This window comes from Gallus gallus, chromosome 18, assembly GCF_016699485.2.
Source record: "Gallus gallus isolate bGalGal1 chromosome 18, bGalGal1.mat.broiler.GRCg7b, whole genome shotgun sequence".
NCBI lineage: Eukaryota > Metazoa > Chordata > Aves > Galliformes > Phasianidae > Gallus > Gallus gallus.
Window position 1 is genome coordinate 7,642,935 of NC_052549.1, and position 22,280 is coordinate 7,665,214.

The 22,280-nt window shown below is 35.6% G+C and overlaps 1 protein-coding gene across 23 annotated transcripts in view; it reads right to left on the reverse strand.

Annotated features, from left to right (window-relative positions):
* The window catches only part of BPTF (bromodomain PHD finger transcription factor), a 46,736-nt gene that overhangs the window by 12,813 nt on the left and 11,643 nt on the right, over positions 1–22,280 (reverse strand). For 13 of the 23 annotated variants that reach the window (XM_040649743.2, XM_040649745.2, XM_040649741.2 and 10 more), the window contains exons 3-23: positions 19,012–19,235; positions 17,925–18,125; positions 17,274–17,462; positions 14,626–14,796; positions 14,301–14,476; positions 13,031–13,386; positions 12,640–12,771; positions 12,195–12,324; positions 11,454–11,589; positions 10,859–11,074; positions 8,133–10,551; positions 7,559–7,683; positions 7,192–7,320; positions 6,751–6,901; positions 5,921–5,963; positions 4,581–4,833; positions 3,995–4,156; positions 2,936–3,084; positions 2,408–2,531; positions 1,681–1,904; positions 177–399 (exon numbers count right to left, since the gene is read on the reverse strand). In XM_040649743.2, the coding sequence (XP_040505677.1) occupies positions 177–399; positions 1,681–1,904; positions 2,408–2,531; positions 2,936–3,084; positions 3,995–4,156; positions 4,581–4,833; positions 5,921–5,963; positions 6,751–6,901; positions 7,192–7,320; positions 7,559–7,683; positions 8,133–10,551; positions 10,859–11,074; positions 11,454–11,589; positions 12,195–12,324; positions 12,640–12,771; positions 13,031–13,386; positions 14,301–14,476; positions 14,626–14,796; positions 17,274–17,462; positions 17,925–18,125; positions 19,012–19,235 (5,933 nt within the window). The remainder of the gene's footprint in view (positions 1–176; positions 400–1,680; positions 1,905–2,407; positions 2,532–2,935; positions 3,085–3,994; positions 4,157–4,580; positions 4,834–5,920; positions 5,964–6,750; positions 6,902–7,191; positions 7,321–7,558; positions 7,684–8,132; positions 10,552–10,858; positions 11,075–11,453; positions 11,590–12,194; positions 12,325–12,639; positions 12,772–13,030; positions 13,387–14,300; positions 14,477–14,625; positions 14,797–17,273; positions 17,463–17,924; positions 18,126–19,011; positions 19,236–22,280) is intronic. The other 10 variants (XM_040649744.2, XM_040649738.2, XM_015279962.4 and 7 more) reach the window with 5 other exon arrangements.

The following is a 22,280-nucleotide window of genomic DNA, read 5'->3' on the forward strand; positions in this document are numbered from 1 at the left end:
CCCAGTTGAGCCCTTTAGAACTACTGTAAAGGTCTATGAAGAAATTCAAAATATTTTTAGGCTTATAATACATTTCCAGTAAATCTACTTTTAAAAGGTATGTTCTCCAACTGCACAAGAACTCCCATGCAAACTAAATTGAAGCCTTTTTTTCTCCTGAATAGAATAATGCTTACCTGAGGTTGAAGTGGAAGCTGTTGTTGTAGTTGTGCTAGCTGTAGTAGCAGCTGCTGGCAGTGGGGTGAAAAGGAATCTCTGAATTGTACCATTTGGCATAGCTGCTTGCATAAGTTGTTGTCCTGGACCAGGTATTACAGTCACTCCCTGAGGGATTAATTGTAGTTGACCGGTAGTTTGACCTTGTCCCTGAATTACCACTGTTAATCCTTGACTGCCACCCTGAAAAATATTTATATTGATGTATTAGTGATACAATTCTTAGACAGACCTCACTCAATATCAGAATAACTACAGTTCTGGATTTTGGAATTTAATACTTATATCATGTATTTCCTACATACCATTTTCCTAAAATACAAAAGCAGCTCTAAGTAAGTGAAATAGCATAATACTCCTTCAACAATGCTATCAACAGATAACTGAGCTGGAGTTAACAACAAATATTTTCACCTAAATACTGGCAAGAACCCTACCCAGAAAAATGCAACAATGGAAGATCTCTGTTCCTAGAATTTACAAGCAGCACCAGAGAATGGATATTTTCAGATGCTTCCTCAAAAATTCCAACCATTTTACATCAAAATTCTCTGCAGTGCAAAGTTTTCCTTAACAATTGGAAGATCCAACTCATCTCTGAGCTCCTATGACTGACGGATCAGTTTGTAACTGTTGTAAATTTCTGTTGCTTAAGATGACACTTTAGACATTAGAGTTCCAGCTATCAGCAGTGTTACAGAAATACGTGGGTTCTATAAATCCGATAAAATTTCAGCTCGTGTCATCACTCTCAGTTGAGAAACAGAGAAAGTGGGGTATCACCACAGCACCTGGATGTGTAACTTCACATGCTATGAAACTACAGAACAGAATGAGGTCTCCAAAAACCCACAAAAAAACGAACGAAAAAACCAAACTCTTGAGTCTTCTTCTACATAGAAAAATCTTACTTGGCCACAAGCAGCCTGTACATTACAAACACCTACTAGTTCTATAAACATTGAAAAGAATACTTATTGTGGTAACTTGTAGAAGCCTATTTTTACACTATGCATGATTCTAAGTTTCTGTTTTTCCCAACAGATCCTAAGGATTTGAGAAGCTCTAAGAATTTTTTCCTCTCCCAGTTCGAGAGGCAGTTTTTCCTCTGAAATTCAGGACAATACGAATCAAAACTAAGTTTTCATACAACATCAAAAATAAGGAAAAAACAATATGCTCCAAAGGTCTAAAAAATTGGCCATAAAAATAATATCTATGTCCCTTACTACTGTTAATGCATGTTAGTTATACTACTGGTGAATACTATTGGAAGGCACATTTAAAACTTTACATATGCTATTTAAGTTTCTTTCAGTCCATAACTGGTCATTCTAAATGAAGGCTGAAACATAACCAAGAACATAAGTTTATGAGAAGATAAACTACACGCTTGAAATCAAAAGATTTGAGAAAGCGCATCATAAGCATAAACATACTTTCACACTCAGAAGCTATTTTTACCTGTCCTTGTGTTAGCTGTGTAAGTTGGGCCATGGTAAGTTTCACCTGCCCCTGCTGAGGACGAGGGGGCTGCGATGCGGTTTGTGGCTGTATTTGCTGAGGTGGTGTTCCAGGACTTGTTACAGTCTTCTGTCCAGAACTAGTAGAAGCTGTGCTGGTACTAGAAACTGCTGTTGAGACAGGCTGACCTCTGATTATCTGAGTCACTACCTGCTGTGACTGACCTGTAAGAGAATAATTTGTGATAAAAAAAATACGTTTCTAATATTTTAGTCATTAGCACTATAAACCTTTGATAATACATTACTGCAAGAAGTTACGATTCAAACAAGAGAAGCAAATCTTGCAATTTGCACAGGAATTCTCATTACAAACCATTTTCCTGTGTGGTTGATTGAAAAAGGTCTGTTAAATATTTTTTATTTTCATTCAGTTCACATATCTACAAGGAACTTCAAACAGCTATTTTTATTTTTTATTTTTTAATATAGAAAGGCCCCTCACAATATAAAATTACTCTGAACCTTTTTTCTAAAAAAAAAAGACGACAATTTTAACTACTAGATTTCTACTAGCATGTTCAAAAGCCAAAAAAGGCACTTGTTACAGGGCAAGCATTGAAATGAGGCATTTTTGCATTGGAATGTATGGTATGGTACAGGAAGTATTTATCTAGAAACAAACCACAGATTTCACACTGGAAATTTAAATATTAAAATGAACCTACTGGCTGGAAGAATACCTTGCTGCACCACTAGAGGTGTTCGAATGATGGTCTTTCCAAGTGTTGACTGCTGTAGTGGTGTTCGTATTACTGTCATACCAGGACGGAGCGGAGTCCCTTGCATCACCTAAACAGACCAGAATAGAAAGCATATGTAAGCTTATAAAGAAACACACACATCAAAACACAACACAAAAACACAGAGATGCGCCCTGAAGTTGTTGTTTTGTTTTTGTGTTTTTTTTCTTTCAATATAGTAAGAAACAGAAGGATCACATCCTTCTACAAAGGATGCAAGTAGATCCAGTATTTTTTCTCTTGTGCTCCCACTGATAAGGCTTACCAGCATCTAAGCTATTAATTTTTCCAGACTGGATAGAACTGACATACCTGGGAATAAAGGATCCACTGACACTATTACTGAAACAAAAACATTGAAAAGTGACTAGGCCAAAGTATTTATGTTTACCAAATAACTTACAATATACGCATACCAAATCTTTGTTTTAAGCAATAAGAAAAACATCTTACTTGTGAAGTACTTGTAGTTCCTAAAGTCCCTGTGGTATTTGGCCTAATTGTTACAGTGGCTGTCCTTGGCTGGAATGAAGTAAATGTTTGACTTGCACCTGTTGTTGATGGAATGATGCCCAATACCTTTTGCTGAACTTGAACAACACCTAATTAAAGAAAAATTGAGAATTCATTAATGATAGAATTACTAGTAGAAGAACAAAATGCAACTCCAGGGCTCTCGAAACAAGTCTTCAGGTTTCTAAAACACCTTTGAGTCTTTTAAAGCGTCTTGAGATAATCTTTGTCATATTGTAAAAAGCAGCAGCATTATACTTTGAAGTTATGAAACAAGTATTTCAGAAAAGATTAAGGAAAGAGTGAATCTTCATAAAGATCAGTATGATGGTAACTGCTGATCAGGCCTTGCATGACATGGTGCCACAAAATTAGCATTATGCAACCATTAAGCATAAGTTAATCTGACTCATTTAAAATGGAGGAGACCGGTTTAAGCCTTTCACCTACAAGTTCATGGTGCTAAAGAAAATGGGTAATGGTTTTCCTGTCACCTAAGAAACTTCTATGCAAGATTGGTAACTTTCATGACTTCCTTAGACACTAAGTAAAATGGAGATGGAGAATCAAACTTTTCTATTTAATATACGTTCATGTATCTCCAAGTATTAAGCTCTCTTCTTGAGGCAAGAAGGAAAATGCCAACCTTAGTTTGGAGCCAAACTTGCTCATCAGTGAAGAGCAGATGCAGGCATAAATGTCTAAGAACAACAGTGTTTTTGTTTTTTTTTTTTTTTAGTTTGCTAGAAAATTACTTTGTTGATGTTTAGTGTAGATAACAAGAAAAAGCATGCTTCATTCCATACAGATAAAAGTAGAATAATTTACAGGCAAAACACTTGCATTTTTTCCCCCAGACACAAATACTCAATATAGGGAGAAAATGGTATACATTTTTTCCCCCTTCAAGTCACAGTTTACTTCACTGAGAAAATAGTGTCAGTGGAGAATTAAACAGCAAGCTGGAATACATTTTCAATTCGGTTCCCTTTCCCCTACCTCCTTGAGTTGATGGCACATTGACGGCAACAATCTTGCTGTTTGCAGGGAGTGGCAGCTTAGTTATCACTTTCCCTGCCATCGTTACTGGACTGCCTGAGATCTGGAAGGTCTGCCCTGTGCTGGCAATGGTTGTGGCTGAAGTGGCAGCTGTGCTAGTGGCTATTGAGGTACACAGAACAGTCAATTTTAGAGCAGAATAATTAGTCAAGAATATGACTATTTTCAAGTACGAAACAGAAAACTACAGGATTATTTTTACAATGTGTCATTCTTTCTTTGGTAAAGACATTTTTGGAAACAGCAAGTTACAGCACAGAATGCTTTAATCATCAATAATTACTGGTACAATAACTGTCAGTAATAAATGAGATGGGTCAGAAATAAAAACATCTAGGAAGTCTGAGCAAAGAAAGATTAGACAGGTATTATTTTAGAAGCACCCTGCTGACATGGCAGAGAGTTAAGAGCAATGATATGAAGTGCAGTTATGCTATATTCTGGAGAAGATGGAGGTGTTGGATGTAGGTAGGATGTGCGCATAAATTCCTCCTAGTCATATTTTCTTTCCAAGATGAACAATTACCTGTTGAAGACTGGCCTTGTTTAACCCAAGTAGCAAAAGTCTGATGGAAATTCTTGTTCTGTTGGAATGTTACTGTAGCTGGAGAACCCACTTTTGTAGTAAGTACTACTTTGGTTCCAGTGGGAACTGGGCCCGCTAAAGGGCCTACCACAACTTTCTGTGGAGTTGAGACTGTACTTGTAGTGCTGCTGGCTGTAGTGACAGTGGCAGCCACACCTGCTACAGGTATCTGCTTCTGCTGTTCCAGCCGTTTCTACAGAATTCAGAAAAAAAAAGAATTTTCAGATTTTGTAAAATAAAAGCTGCGTTGTAAAACCTTGGTAAGATTTCAGTTCAAGCTGTAAATGACTGAAGTATAAGCTGTTTGCATATCTTAGAGCACTGCAAGCACACGCCTCCTTCACTCTGCTAACAGTACTCAACCAGTAATTTTCATCTCTAGAACCCTCAGATTATGTTAATTTCACTACACATTTTAAAGAAAACATATTAATTAACCTCAGATTAAAAGATTAAAAAAACTCTTTGAAAAGGGATTTGGCTTTGACTGTGTACATATAAGCACCATGTACTTCAGCGATACACCATGAGTGTTCATTACTGGCATTCTTAAGTCTAGAGCTGCCTGCACTGACATCCTGCTACAGCTACAGAAGACAATCCTCCTACTTCATCAAATTAACCATTAAAAAAATATTATTTTAAGTAAAGCAGTTTTCAGCCTGCTTAAATAAATCAAGTTCAAAATCCTTTATCACACTCAACAACCTTCTGTGCTGTGACCGTCAAAAAAGTACCTGCAATTTAGAGAGCCATCTTGTAGAAGGGCAGTATCAGTATGCTCTTTAACAATGCCAAAAATTAAACATTCTTCCCTATCTTAGTGGAATCACCTCAACACTTATTGATTTAAATTTCAGTAATTGGTTATCATTAACATTGAGGTAGTTAGAAGTGAATGAGTTTTTCTGATTCACAGTAATTCATTTGGTTAGGGAAGATAACACAACAAATGAACAGGCTGTAAAAAAAAAAAACCCACTTCTTAATACTGCATGTCAAATGCCATCATGGCACTGGGTTCCTTAGTTATAAGTGTATACATACTTCAGATAGGTCAATCTTTTGATTTTATGTGATTAAAGCATGGGAAAAAATTGGAGTAATATTCCAAAGTCAGCCATACACCATGGCAGCTTTCCATTACAGCATAAAACACTGTTGACCTTAACTGGAGACTGGTGCTTCTCAGACTTGATTGAAAATGAAAAAAAAAAAAAAAAAAAAGCAGGGGCAGCCAACCCTTGTTGTTTTAGTTGAGCCTTCTTCTGTTCACTAACCTTAGCCTGTTGTTCAACTGCCTGCGCCTTTTCCTTCTCCACTCTGCCAAAAACACACAACCAGAAAGAAAGTTAAAAGAGCACATAAATTCCAACCATCAAATTGGATTTCAATTCATCCAATTGAATTGTTCTTGTAAGAACAAACATCAAGTCTGAAGATCACTGAGAAATGGGTTATGGTTTTTCAAGTATTTTGAAATAAGCTATTGAAAGTGCATGCAACATTCCTGAAATACTCAGATGCTAGACTCGTGTGATACCTTAAAAGAAACTATTAATCAAAACTGGAATTTATAAATACATCTGAGACTGCAAATATGATGTACGTAACACTCTATTACATTATTTTCAAAGGACTCAAAATGTTGTCCCAACATTCAGTACAGAATATTGAAAATACTTTCTTTTTAATTACTTCAATATTCTAAGACTGAATTTACCTTTACTTAAAAACACATACATACAATAATTTTCTGCTACAGAAGTATTTAAACATACTGTCTGAAGTCAAGCAAAAAGTAGCCTAAAACGTTTACAAGCATTATTGTAATAGCCTGTTAACAATACAACATTGATGACTTCATAAAAATGGAATCGTTTTAACAAATCTGTTAGATCTGCATAAATTAAGTTTCAGCATTAGCAAATAATTTAGTTTTACAACTTCATGCTTCAATATTACTAACTAAAGGCACAGAAATAGAAAGCAATACAGATCAGCCTTAACTGATTGCAGCTACCAAGTCTGTGCTCTCTAGTGGGAACTTTTATTTAACATACACACAAAAATAAAAACTTTCAAAGAAAGCTTATTTGAGTTGGTTTACCTTTCAGCAAATGCCCTGATCTCCCATAATTCCAATTCCTCCTCTGCTACCCAACTTTCAATTATAACAGGGCCTGTTTGCTTGGGTGTTTCTGGCCTTTTTGGCCTTAGTGCACTTGATCGAAGTCCCTTCCTCTGGGGTGTTGGAGTTTCTTTAGAGAACAGTCAAAACATACACATTAAGCTCAATCATAAAGGAGAATTGAAGCGTAAACCAAAATTTAGTACCTTTCTTAGTCTTATTTTAGAAACAGGAATGCCTTTCAGCTTCAGAGAAGTCAAGTCAATTTTTTAAATGCACTATCTGTTTCATACAGGAGAATGAATAGTTCATGTCAAGCTATGTTTGCTCCTTTGATGGTCTGAATTAACATAAAGATCTAGTTACCTTAATTTCTGTAGAAGCTTATGGAGAAGGGGAAAAATGTATAAACACACATACCTTTCGGAGCCTCTGGTACACCAATGGGACAAATAATTTTTCTTATACAGTATTCTGACCGGATTCCATATGGACCAACATCTCTTCGCTTAATTATTTCTGTTGTTGTAATTTCAGTTTCAGTAGTTTCTAAAACAAATTAGTCCCAACATGTTAAGAGCAAGAAACAAAGGTTGAATCTCCAGTCAATCCAATACACTCAAGGTAAAGTAAGAGCAACTACAGTGCAAACTGTTGGCTATTAAAAAAATATGCATAAAAGCAAAGTAATATCAAGCCTTTAGAGGAAAAAAACAGAATTAAAGTAACACTCAAAATTAACAGCAAGGACAGTTGCATTCAGAAACTCCAAAAGTTAAAGGAATACCTGTACGTGTAGTTCCTCCCCCAGGCGGAGCTTTTGCAGCCATGTCATCCCATTTGAGACATGCCCACAGTAATCGCAACATAAGGCTCACTCCAGCCAATGATTTTACTGTTTGAAGTCGGTACCTACCAAGAAAGTATTAAGTAAATTTTAAAATCAAAATGTATTTATATTACCTAACTAAACCAATGACATGCTTCCCATTCTACCTGTACTGAACAATATATATGCTTTTAATAATAAACAGCAAAATTTATAACAGCTCCCATCTAGCCATCTATACAAGAGGTTTTGATTTTGCAGCTCAAAGTGCTCTTTGAAATTCCAAGAAGGAAGTTCAGAATTAAAAAAGTAGGAGAAAGTCAGGTTTGAACAACAGCAAAGACAGTACAGTTATTCAACCTTGTAAGTAAAATTCCTGTCATTTCAAAAACCCTAAATTTATTGTGAGCAAGAGGAAAAAACTTCAAGTTGGTGAAAAAGTCACTTCTGGGCATGAACCTGTGTGTCACCTTTATTTTTAAATCCAGCTAATTTCATTCTATCCATTTCCTCTAAAACAGAACATACATACCTCCAAGTGATCCCAAAAGTTGGTCTCGGGGATGGATATGGCCAGATATCCAATGCAGGCTTTGCATTATAATTGAAATAGGGAACTTCTCTGATCCCTCCTCTTCTGGCTAGCTTTTTTAAGTCATCATTGGGTAAAACAAATATGCTTTTTTTACTGCTTTTGGTTACAAATTTTCTGTATGATGGCAAGGCAGTTCCAGAACGTGTTTTTTTGGGTTTTGTAAATTTCATTAACTTCACTTTATCTTTTGTGGAATACTCTTTGCTAACAGTCATGGAAGTAACCAATGTGCCTTCTGGGGTGGACAGTGAATCAGTCACTGTTGTTGTAACCACTGTTTTACGATGTTCTTGTACAGAAATGACATCAACATTACTGTCTGTAGCTGGAGTGGTAAGCTTAGTCACAGTGGTGGTGGTAGTTACAGTGGATATGGCACAGTTTTCTGTAGATGACACCACTGTTTTCTCATCATTAGAAGCTAGGGTCTCTGCAACTTTAAACACAGTTTTGGATTCTGTAGAAACAGTTGATGTTGTGGTGGTCACTTCAGTAATAACAGTTTTTATTTTACTTTCGCCATTAACATCCTCTACTTTGTATGTCTGTAGACCATTCTGATCAGCAAAGTCGCTACTCAAGCTAGATTCCTCACATGACATTACAGGAGATGAAGTGACTTTCTTATCCTCAGTATCTTCGGTTTCCATAGATTCTGTTTCACTGCTAAGGTTATTTTCTTTACAGAAATCATGTGTTGGTGTGGAAGAAGTATCAAGAAAGGAAGATCTTTGAGGAGAAAGATGCTTTTCTTCAGTTTTCTGCACATACTTTGGGGCTTCCTCTGAAGGCTGAAGAGTTTTTTCAGCTTCAAATTCAGGTGAACTCTGCAGAGATGACTTAGGGTCCACAGCATTTTTGTCAGCACTGTCCTCAGTTGTGATGTCACCATTCATGAATGGTTTTACTGAAGATTCCTTAGAAGTCAATGGTTTCATTTCATGCTCTGGAAAGGATTTATTAATATTATTAACCCTTGGTTCAATATCATCTGCTGTCGCTCCATAGGTGACTTTAACTAAACTTTCATCATTTGATAATACTTTAATATCATTGTCTTTTCCATTCATTTGAAATGTTGATTTATCTTTTTCTAAGTCCATTTCAGTTTCTTCATCTTTATTATTCTTTTTGTCAGTAACACTATTTAGATTTGTTTGATCAAGGTATTTGTTTATGGTATTTGTCTCTACCTTCAGTTCCTGACCTTTCTTCTGACCATTAGCCTCAGTCAATTGAGACCTCAGTAGTTCCTCATCAACTTTCGCACCATCCTCATGTTCCAAAGTTTGACTTCCAAGGTCTCTTTCAGAAATTAGCTCAGTTTTAAGTGATTCTATATCTTTACTAACTAATTTCTGGTGAAATGCAATTTTGTTTTCAGATTTACTTTCAGTTTTTTTCGGAATAATGTCTTTCTCCAGTTTACTTTCTTGAAAGGACAGGGGTTCAAAATTACTTTTTATCATACAATTCTTTTCTGGATCTCTGCTCTGTTGTTGAGAATTCCCTTCTGTATTTGTTTTGTCAGGAATAGCTAGAGCACCTTTTCTGCAGCTGCTTTTAGTTATTAGTGGCTCTGAGTTTTCATATTCTTTCTGAGATACTCTGGTAATAGGTAGTTTTTGTTTCAAAGGCTTTTCATTTGTTTCCAAAACATCCCATTTGACTTTACCATCTGTATTTGTTTGTTTCAAGTCATCAACAAAGGAACTCTCATGCTCTGTAACATCTTCTTGTACTTGACTCTTATCTGCAGCCACAGGCTCAGAGTTGTTATCTTTGCTATCATTCTGAATAGACCTTTCACCTTCAGAGGGCTGAGGTGAGTCTTCATCTAGAAGCTGGCCTTCTCTTTTTGACAGCCTATTTGTTGAAGGTAAAGAGAGCTCATCTTGCTCACCAGTTTTCATACAGGAGATGCTGCTGACTGGTAAGCAATCCTGTCCTGTATCTTCACGTTGGATTTTATCTGAAACATAGGTTTGATTTTGGGAAGATGTGACTGATTGACTTCCCTCCTTTACTTTTTTCATTTGTAGCTCATCTAAATTTTTCTGGGAGCTTAATGATTGAATGCCTCCATTTTTAGCACTAGCCTCCAGTTTCATCCTTTCTAGACGTTGTTTTTCTTCCAGTGTAAATTGCTTTATTCGCCTCTCAAGTAGTCCATCTAATTTTGATGATTTTACTTTCCTCTTGTAGCAAGTCCTTAAATGAAATCCCTCGCTGACGTTGATTATATCAAGTTTACAATGACTATCCTCATCTTTTATTGAGGATTCAGTTTTCGTATCTATATCCATAGGTTCTTCCTTGATGACTTTATAATTTTCACCATCAATTTCTTTTTCCACTGTGAAGAAATAATTCTGCATCAATAAGTTCCTTTAATAATGAATACCAAAAGTGTGTTTTTGCATTAAATCCTAATAAATAAATGCACCTTATAGCATATTAATAAATTAAAAAAAAAAAAAAAGAAAGAAAATGAAAACTTAAGACATTTCTACAAAAGAAAACTAAAAAAACTTAACTGAGACATTATAGAAGTCTCAACGCAACTCATTACACAGTTTTTTAGCAGCTATTCATGAGGTCATACACTTCTACACAGGGTATTGCAATGAATAACTAGTTTTATAATGATTTATGTATATCACCTTTGTCTTTTGCATGACCTAAGTTTTCAGAATTTGTATCAACTTTTTCTTCATGTGACTTTTCTTCCTTCACTTGCACTTTCTCCGCTGCTTCTGATGTATCGCCTTTGTGCTTTGCTTGAAGATCATGAGAATCCTTCATTCTATCTTTCTCTATTTTAACCTTTATTGGACCTTTTCTTTTATCCAAATTGCATTTTTCATCTTCATTCTTTGCTGTTAACAGATTAAATGGTTTGAATTATTCAAAGGGTTTATTTTTTTTTATCATCTGCTACATTTTAATGCCTATTCACACATCTGTCAATGCAGAAAAAAAGAGATACATATATGCAGCCATGTATTAGATGCCACTTTTTGCTTGTGATTATCTACATATTTTCCTGTCTTTACTTTACAGAATCTACCAATACTACACAACTTCATAATTGTAACAATTTAATGTAGCTAAAAAATATCCATGAGAACTGAACTGAGTATATTAACAATGATGACGAACTATCAATTTTATAATTAACACAAATTATATGAATAAGCAACAAAAAGGAGTATGTAAAAAATTTTTTAAAAGATTCTAATTAATGCAGACACTTACTTGGCAGCAACTTTCTGTAATTTGCATTGGTATTTCCAGGCAATTTGGGCATAAACCTATGGACATGTGTTTTACTGATCCAGCTCCAGCCACCATATCCGGTTACTCTATATTCCTCTCCTTTTTGTTTCCAAACCTGTTAAATATTTTAAATATATTAATTTTAATCATGCTTTTTGCTGCACTGTTAATGTATGCATTCATTTAAAAACCTAAGATGTCCTAAGTTAAAAATTTAAACTTTCCAATTTACAGAATTTTTGAAGCAAACTGAAGTGTATTTGTGAAATAACATATGAGCTAAATTTCAAGATGTGTCTGCTGGTAATTGAATCAATTCTGTCGAAAGGACATCTAAAACTATTTCCTTTATTTATCAGGAAGTAGATATTTACCTAAGAGCTGAGGAATAAGGTAAGTTTTTAAATCAGCCTGTACATTTGTTAATTTTAGAGTAAAGAACCACTCCAACAAAAGTATTTAATATCTATGGCAGAAGAATATAAAGGGATTTCTACAGTAGTTCCCACTGTGTTATATAATCTAAAACCATAAGGAATCTCAAATTGGCTTAGGCAAAGGCTATCTGCTTGAAGATGTGAGCATCGTTCCTACTCCCGTATCAAGGAGTAATGCAGTAAATGACATTAATATTTTAAAGCTTCAAAGAAAATAGAAAAAAGAGTTAGACATTGATAGTTTCTGTATTTTGCATGTTCTTCATACAAAATAAAACCTTACCTGATGTTTAACAGGGAATGTATATTTCACCCATGTAGCCTGCTGCATTGTTTCTTCTTCTTCTTGTTTTCTCTCCTTTTTTTTCACTTTCTCCTTTTCTTCTCTTTCTATTGCTGTCATTCTGCGTAATCTAGTACGTATAGGTTTAAGGAGGTTTAAATATATTTAAGTGCAGGACATTATAACCAAATATAATAAACCAAACAACAGTCTATACCACCCATTTGAATAATTTAAAATATCTGAAGTTAAGAGGAAAGGCTAATATCAGGTTATATGCATGAATTGTAATAGGAACACTACTTTTTTGCTTATTCCAATAATGCAGACACAGTTGCCTGCACTTGTGTCTAACAGTACGCACAGTTTTAGTAATTAATAATTATTAGTTCCTCCAGAAGTATAAAGTTTGAAAATGTACATATATTTTTTCTTTATTTTTTACCTAGTATGCCCCAAGGATTCCCGCCAGATTGGCAACATGACAACCGGTTTAATTGCGCATTCCAATATAGCCAGAGCTAGTGCAAATTCTCTAGGTTTGCTGCACATCTGAACAGCCTTAATCCAGTTAGACCTAAATTGGAGACAAGATAAAAACATGAAACATACACATGTACTAGTACAGCATGCTAAGTCAGTGAATGTAACAGGAGAAAGCCTCCTATATTTTAATATTTAGCTCAAATGTGCAATCTTCAGTCATTCATCACAAGACTCAAACTTATTATATTTCAATATACTGAAGCATGGTGCTTGGCAGTCACCAACTTGATAAAACAAAGGCCATATCCCATTCATACTATTAGCAAAAACACAAGAGAATATATCTTTACCTGTGGGAAGCCCAGTTAGGGTGAAGGAACGATGCCGGGATATTGTTTTCTAGCTGAATAATAGTTAGCCTTAAAGTGGATATGGTAAGAACTTTGGACCCATGTACAGACCCATTCCATTTGAACTCTCCAGCAGTAGTCAGACAGAATTTATGTGAGAGATGTCGTCTCTTGTCATGGTCTTCCCTGTGCTGGTGTTTGTTCAATGCAAAGGAATTAGTGGCATACTGATTATGATAAACACGGTATTTCCCCTCTTGACCTAATTTGAAATAATTGTTGATATTTCCTTTCATCACAATTTCCCTCTTTGTGTTCATTCGGGAGACTTCACCTTGAGAGTTGACCACCAGAACCTAGTTCAAGAAAGAATGATTTTACAAGTTTAAAATTTAATTGTTATAAGGCTTCAACTGCCTATATATAAATTACTAAAGATACCTGGCATTACTTTGAAGAAGCAAGTAACTGTTTATCATGTACTCGCACTTACTGAACATAGAACTACAATATTCTCAAGAGCAACGCATGGAAAGAAAAAAAAAAGCCTCTTCAGCAAGTCAAACAGGAACCTGTTTTGCTGCTCTGAATTACACCTATTGATGGCTTGGGGAAAATAGCTTAACCTAACTGAAATAAGCTTTCTGTGAAACACCTTCAGAGTAAATCACAGAACTCATATACGTACCCAAGAAAATAACTTTGACTTTGAAAACATGACATGGATAACTCCTCATAATGGAGTTCTGAATCAGAGTGCTTTCATTTCAGTCTGCACCAAGGAGCATTACAATTTCGCAATCACTATTTTTAAATTAACATAATCTGCACATACATACTTTTTTATGAACTACAAAGCTGGTTACTACCTAGCTACTCAAACAACAACCAAATACAAACCACTATTAAGTTACAGTCTTGGCATAGCAGATCTGAAAAATTTGAAGACAGAACTGGGAAAAAAATGTATATAACCTATTACTGGCCATATAGCAAACAATTCTGTAGCTTACGACTAGCACTTTAAAGTCAAGTACATGCACTGAGTCACTGTTATACCACAGTATAGATAGCAACTTACACTGCAATAGCAAATGAAAAGGAGGGAAAAAAAGCTTCTTGTGACACAGCGTGTGGCTATTAGAACTTCCTTTCTAAAAGTATCTTCAAAATCACTTTTTTTTAATTAAAAAAAAAAACCAAACACAAAGCACATCAGTTTTCCAAAACAGTTTTCCTTCTTCCCTGAAATTTCCAAGAGTGCACAAACCTCTCTGTTTTCTTTATTTAACTTATTTGCTTCATGTGCTGCAGCAGCAACCTGTTGGCTTTTCATCTGGCACAACTTGCTATCTGGATTTCGTAATCTTGTGAGCATTCGCGTTGAACCTGGCGTCCCTTTCCCAGCGCCTGGAGAATCACTTCTTTCACCATTAGCTTTCTCTCCTGCCCAAGAAAAAAAAGTTTTTAAAAACAAACTTAAAAGCTGAAAGTTTTCTGTTGATGTATGGAAGTAAAAATAAGAGACAAATAGCATGAAAATATATAGAAATCTTTCCTTTTTTTAAAATTTAATTTAATTTTATTTTTTTTACCTATGTCCTCTGAAGTTTGCAATCCCCCCTCTGCATTTTCAGCATCATCAGGCATCTTAATGGAGTCATTCTGCCCAGAGCTGAGCTCACTACTGCTGCTGTTTTCAACATCTGCCTGTGGAGCTGCAGCAGATGCACTGCTGTTGGTAGGGATCATCTGACCAGTTTCTTCTACAAAAGAAGAATTTGATTTTTAGTTTTCCTCTTGAATTGAATCAATGCAATTTTTTTTTCTAGATTTTTTTTTTTAAACAAAAACTCGAAGTAAGATGAACATCTTTTGCTGGACTGCAAAGAAATACCCATAGGATATTAATTTCCTCCAGAGCACTGAATCCATGGAAGTTTTTTTTGTTGTTGTTGTTCTGTTCCAAGTAGTTTCTATAGCTCTGAATTAACCCTTAAAACTTTCTGAAACTGAAATGCAAAATATATTACTCCATGTATTAGTTATTTGAAATAAAAGCTTTTTTTTTTTCTTTTCCCCTTTCCCCTTCTATATGCACATAAAGTGAGCCCTTTACTGAGATTTTGGTTAGATTTAAAATGTAGATTCAATGAAATTTGGTCCTCCTGAAGCTTGTGAGTCTCTCTCTCTCTCGATCATATCAAGCTTTAAAAAGCATGCTATTTTCAGTTCCCTTCCCATTTTCAATCCTATCTTTGATCATCTCCTCTTCTTCAGCACATTGATTCTGAGGAGTCCCACCAATTTCAATTCCATTGGTACCACTTGATCAGATCTCCTCTTCTACAAACTTATTAGCTTCTCTGTCACAATCTGGTGGGTCTAGACATTGCTTCAAACTCAGCAAGACTACTGAGTTCTCAGTCCTCAGCTGTCCTTGTTACCATCTCTCTGGATGGCTGCAGACATAACTCCCACCTCCCTTGTCTCTAAGACACCAGGTCTAGGTATGATCTTTCAACTTAAGCATCACGGAATTGCAGTTGTCTAGGAATAAATTGCTCCCTCTTCCCAGGAAGAAGACACCAAGCCTCAAAAAAGCAATGTTATCTTAATTCTGAGCAGAGACATAGCTTAATTAAAAAAAAGGTTTGTCTATTTCTGGAACTCTTTCAAAAGATCAGGGATCCTATTAAGAAGGCAACAGACCAAAACCTTCCTTCTGTGAAAGAGTCACACCTAGCAAAAAGATCTTAAGGTAAATATTCTTAGCTTCTTGGAAGAGCCCTAACCCAAATGCATCTTGACTTCTGGCACTGCCAAATGGGTAACTGATATTATTTGATCCATTTCCCTTTTAGTAAGGGAAAAATGGAATCATTTTGTGCCTGCTGTTTGGAAGAGAGAAGAAACATCCAAACTAGACTCAAAAGACCCACATTAGGTTTAGCAAGGATTGTGACATAGTTTTGTTTAGGTTTTTCATTTTAATCTTTTTTTCTTGTCTTTAAGGTTGGCTACTTTACTGATAACAGTTCAGTATCTCTCCTCTCTCTGAAATACTGGTATCAAACTGAAACTTCCTAACAGGAACACAAGCATCACTATAAAGATAGTAAATAGACTGCAGGAAGAACTCTCTTCATCCACACTTTCCTAAAGACAAAGCTCACTAATTTAGAAATAACAGCCAACAGCTCTGGAAGAAGAAATGTACCTGAATGAAGTTTAGGATAAAAACATGAAATATTTGCTCAAGCATCTAAAATGTATGCTTCTAGTCCCATGCAGTAGCACATTTCCTGTATTAAAAAAGCACATTAAAGGGCTTCCAGACTATGGATTAATCTTAACTTTCATTTTCTCCTTCTATTAACCAAGTTTATTACAAAGTTGAGATGTATTCATACGAAGAAGTTCAAGAGTTCTTCACTTGGGTACAGAGCGCAATTATTTCAGCAGGAGAGAATATGTTCACTACTACACTATTTCAAACAAACTACCTACATTACACATCTGAGCATTTCTTCATTTGTAACAACTGAAAATATATTAAAGTTGCTTAGAGTAAATTCCAGTTACACAGTAAGCTTAAGAGAATATCATTCTAAAAGAATACTCCGATAACTCACACTACAATGGATCAAATTGTATTTGTTACTAAATCTAAACATCTTTTTTTAATCACACTTATCACTTTACAATCATTGACATACATTGATGCATCTAAAATACAAAAGCTTTTGTGCATGTAAGCCTTAAATCTGTTTAGAATTCCTGTCAATCATGACAATTTTTAATCCTGAAATCTCAGTGCAACAGTTTATTCATGTGAATGAAATTATTTTATTAGTAATTGATACAGTAAATGAGAGATTAAAATAATAAGAGCCATTAGCAAATTAGAATTTGAAATAAACTTTGATAGGATGCTAACAGACATTATGGTCCACTGTGCAAAAACAAAATATAAAGAAAATAGAACATAAAAAGCTTAGCCATAGTCATCTTTGAAAGGCATGGAAACAAATGCTAATGTCATGGAGGACCACAAATTTCTAGCACTGATTGCAAGAAAATTAACTTTGAAATGTTAATGACAACGTAGCAGTAAAGGATGGCACTGCAAGCAAACAGCATGAGTGATATACGCTGTGAATGGTTTTAGTGGACAAACCAGATAGAAAAACCAAACAGATTACCCAAATTACAGAGGCATCAGTAACAGTGCCTTCTGTACCTGAGAGTTCCTGATGGAGCTCTGATGCCACCTTCTTCTCTGCCACATTGTTGCTATCAGGGGTTTCTGACTGACAACCCATTGCGTTCTTCCCTTCAGAGCAACTAGTCTCTCCTGCAGAAGGATTTGTGTTGTTGTCGTCAGTGCTCGATGTCAGACAGTTACTTTTATCCCCAATGACTGTTGCCTCTATAGTAAAACGCACAACAAAACTTTAGGGATATTCTTTAGTATGTCTTAGGTTGTCATTTGGGGTCACTCATAGAAAGAAGCTTTATTAAGTTTGTCCAACTATTTCACACTGTTGACATTTTTTGTTCCCCCTCTCCCCCCTTCTGTCTCCTGCTATTGGAAAGTCTTGTCTGAAACTACTGACTTCAGATGAGGAAAACAATGTTAAAAAAAAGGCTGAAATACTGCTTACTACAGATGTTGATCACACTCTTTCAACACCACCTATACTTCAAGCTAAGGTATCTTGAAATTACTTAAAAAAAGAAATAATTTTAATATACAACCACAAATAAATCAGCAAACACTGCTTAAAAATAAAGAATCAGACAGTATGCTAGCTTGACAAATGTGAGGACCTCAACTAAACCATCCCTTTACATAAGTGTAGTTGTTAAAGTACAATCACGGTTCCTTTACCTTCATTTTTCACTTTTTCCACAGATTGCTCAGTGGGTGTGTCCTCAGTTTTCTCTTGGTCTCCAGATTCTTCCTTGCTTTTCTCAACATCTGTCTGGTCATTCTCAGCATCACTTTTGGCTTTTTCTGCCTCGTCTGCTGGTGTGTTTCTGTCTTCCCCTATTTCTCCTCTTCTTGCTCTGATAACATCCAAAATTTCATCTACAATAAAATGCATGTCATCAATACATGCTAAGCAGCACCTACAGAGCTTATAAGCAGAAAAGATCATGGCATAGATACTGTTTCCTTTCATTTATGGACAAAAAGTAACATCCAACTTTTTATCACCATTTCTTCCTTAGAAGAAACAATTCTGAAGGTCTAAGAACGATCGATTTCTCAAATTATGCTTTTATATAGTGATGACAAATCCATTTTTAAAGTAGAATATTGAACTTTCATGCCCCCTTCCCTCCCCCAAACCTCCACAGGTTTACACAGGCATTCATCATTTCAAGGTACATTAACTAACCTCTAGCAGGGAACTGCAAAGGAGACAGCATTCCTTCATACTTTACATAATATTGGAGCAAATATTTGAGTTTGGAGATTTTTACTCCTCCAACTCCTATTGAGTTGGTATATGTTGATGAAGAAAGAAAGTGATTGAGCAAGAGAGAATAACAGTAAATTAATAAATAATTGACAGCCCAACTCCAACACATGAAGTGATCACAATTTGGCACACCCTAAGCAAATCAAAAATTTGAATCATTCAGGACATCCTGGAACACACGATACAAAGGCCTGTAAGACACCATTACACAGCCATGCTGTGTTTGATGCAAACAAGCTAGAAGATATACACAGCAGTTAAACTGTTACAAAAAGGACAGTGAACATCAAAAAAGTTCCGACAAGGTGATGTAAAAATCTTTTTCTCCCTGTAAATTCAGAAAGGGACTGTTATTTTGAATACAAGAATTTTAGTAACACATTGACAAGAACTGGCATTAGCAGTTTGGCTCAATAAACATTTTACAATAAAATAAATATAAGCTAGAATTTGATTCCAAGTTATTCCCATTAGACAGAATGTGCTTACCATTTGCTGCAGAAAGGAAAGACTTGTTGGTGCCCCTAGCTTTGTTAGTAAGGTCTTCTGTTACATCCATGTGCCGATGAACTTCTTCACGCATTTCTTCCAGAGTTTTGCATAGGTCAGCTTCCCAGTAATCTTTGTCTAGGCATTCAATTAACTCTGCCAGCTGAATCTTTGTGCTATAGTACCAGACTTTCTTATCTTTCTCACTTTCTGAATCTTCCTCTCTACAAGAGTATTTTAAAAATAATAATATTAAAATATCTGGAAAGATGACAAAAATGATTATCACCCTGCTTTTTTTTTGAAGAAAAATATTAAATATCAATAATTGAATGCAAATAAACCAACATTAATCACTTGTTTCATTCTCATTATATTTAATAGCATTGTAACTAGCAACCTACTGAGTCCCAAATAATGTGCAATGAAAGAATGTACGTCTCCAGAATCCATAAAAGGTTGTGCTTCTGACTACAAACTCAGGAAATCTGAAGGGTAGAATTTTACATTAATAAAATATTTTATATTAACATCTGTACAGCTTTCACAGGTGCCCCTAAGAGTCCCTTCTTCCTGGTCTAGTGTTACAAGGTTCCATACAAATGAAACAGTATTAGCTGGTATCCTCAGTTTCACTATGTATTTCAAGAACAAGCTTTCAGTACCAGGCAAAATACATGGTATTGCAAGCCAATAAAACTCAGAGGCACCAGACCACAAACACAAAGCATTCTACAGAAAAGACCCACTGTTCGTTTTTCCACGCATCTCATCCAGTAAAGAAATGCTCAAAACAGCATTCTAGAAATGGTCCATGAGGTCATGCATGAGTATTTCATTTCCCTTCTTCATCTGTAGAGGGTTTTGAGCACAGAAGTACTCCTGAATTACAGGCTACCACCACATTAGTAACAAGTTTAAGAATTAGAGTTTTCTCTTGACAATGCACAGACAGAACATCCAAGGGCACAAGCTTGCTGCTCTGTACACAGATTAAACTTATCTTTGGTCAGATCTCTTTTCAAGGCTCAGGTGTGAGCTAGTAGAAGCCTCCAGGTGCTCATTACTGACTCACAGTCAAAGCAATAACACAGAAAACATTCAGTGCAATCTGCTTAGGTAAAATTAGTTGATTTGAAATAACTAATAAAAGATTCAAGCTTTCTTTGAATGCCTTCTTGAATTGGTTAAAGGAGCACTACTTCTATGATTTGGAGAAACCTGAGAAGCTACGAATAAAAAGATGGAAGGATGGACAGCATGCCAGGACTGACTCTTTAGAAAGCAGGGAAAGCAGCAATATCATGGATTGGTAACACTTCGAACTATCAGAAAGGGGAGAAGGGCAGGAAGTAACACATCCTGACAAAATCCTCTGGGGAAGAAAAAAAAATAAAGGCAAGAATTAAGGATTTCAGATCTCTAACTCCCAGGCAAGATTTCATAACAGTATTTACACAAATTCTTTTCAGAACCGTTAGCTTCCTTCGATATATTGGATCACATGGCATTGCTAAACACTATGTTTTTTTAAAAATTGATGCAATATCCATTTCATGGATCTCAAGCTTTAACATTTGGCAGTTATCCTTCAAATTCTCTTTCAGTTTTCCAAAGCATAAAGCATGCTTCCGTATGCAAAATGGTTGCTTTTGCTATACAGCAAGGTTACTGAATCTAAATGACATTAAAACTGACACTACAGGACTAATATCTATGTGAATTAAAGCTACAATTTTGTTATATAGTTAATGCCTCTATTTCATTATGAAGTGGCTTTATCTTAAAGTTAGGGGGCACATTACAAATAAATTACACTTCAGTTTTATGGATAGTGTAGCAGACAGTTTTGTACATCCCACATCATATTGCTAAAGGGCACTACAGCTGCAGGGCTACCAGGATGTCACTTTGTCTGTTTGTTCCCCTTTTTTCATTGCCCTTTGGAAGAGAAAAGTACTTTCATTATACTTGCAACAATCTCAGTAAAGTTCTACACTCAAAATATTTAGTTTTTACTAGATTTTCACCTCAAAAAGATTGTTTTGGGTTTAGAAAATTCAAACAAGAGGACACAAGCGAGTAGTATTTAATCAAGACAAGAGAAGAGTCTAAATAAATTTCCATGTAATGAAAGCAACTGCCCATTACATGGAACAAAAGGAGACGGAGCACTCCCTTACAGATCAATCAGTTACGTTACTGCTTCCAGACCCACACTGACTCACAAAGACCATCCAGGGATGAGACACAGAAACAAAGCTCAGTTCAGAAGCAGCACAGCTACACACATGAGTTTAGTTACAGTTCTATAAAAGTTCTCCCAGAAACACAGCAAAATGCAAACAAACCCTAATGGCTTCTCAGAAAGACAACTCAAGTGCATTTGCATCAGTGGTATGATTTATCCCAAAACTGGAAGAGCTACCCACACATGAAGGAAACTAACTGCAGTAAATCTGTGATACTTGTTTCTGTAGCTATGCAAATCCACAACACGTTCACATTCTCAATGCATATTCAAATTCAGTATCCTAGTTAGTACTGGTGCCTCCTAAAATTTCGAATCAAGAAAGGTTATGCTAATACTGCATAAACTTTGTATCAAAGCAAACAAAAATCAACATTCAATGGGAAAATTGCTTGGAATATGATTTCTTCACAATATTTTCCAACATTCCTTTACCTCCAGCCCTCTCTTAAAGGAAAAATGCCTGAAAACTGGAGAGACAGCACATGGGCAAACTACCAGTTTTAGTCAGGGATAAAAACATATGTTTGTACTATTTGCTGTACTGAAACAGAAAGCAGAAAGAAAATAATTAAAAGGAATGATCTGCTCATTTCTCATAAGGTTAATTACCTCATTCTGAAATCACAGCAGGAGCTGACATCATCAGAATGAAACAGTACAAGACATTTCACTCGAGGGGAACCCTAAGGGAAAAGTAGGATTTTTGCAGACCTGTGAATGTACAAGTGGGACAGCACTATTTAAAGAAATCATTTTCTGAAGTACTACAGTTTTGCTATAGGGTTTCTCATTGCTATCTTCGGAAGTATGAAAACATCAATTTCAAACCAAGCAACAGATGAACTACAAGAAAATCCTCACAGGCTCTTTGGACCAAATCAGGCTTTGAAATTTTTTCATCTGTTTAAACTAAGGGGTACTATGATGTCTATTTTAGTATGAAAACTTCTTAGATCTCCCGTATTTGTGATTGTTGAGAATAGAATAAAAATAATCACTGCTGGGAAACACAGTT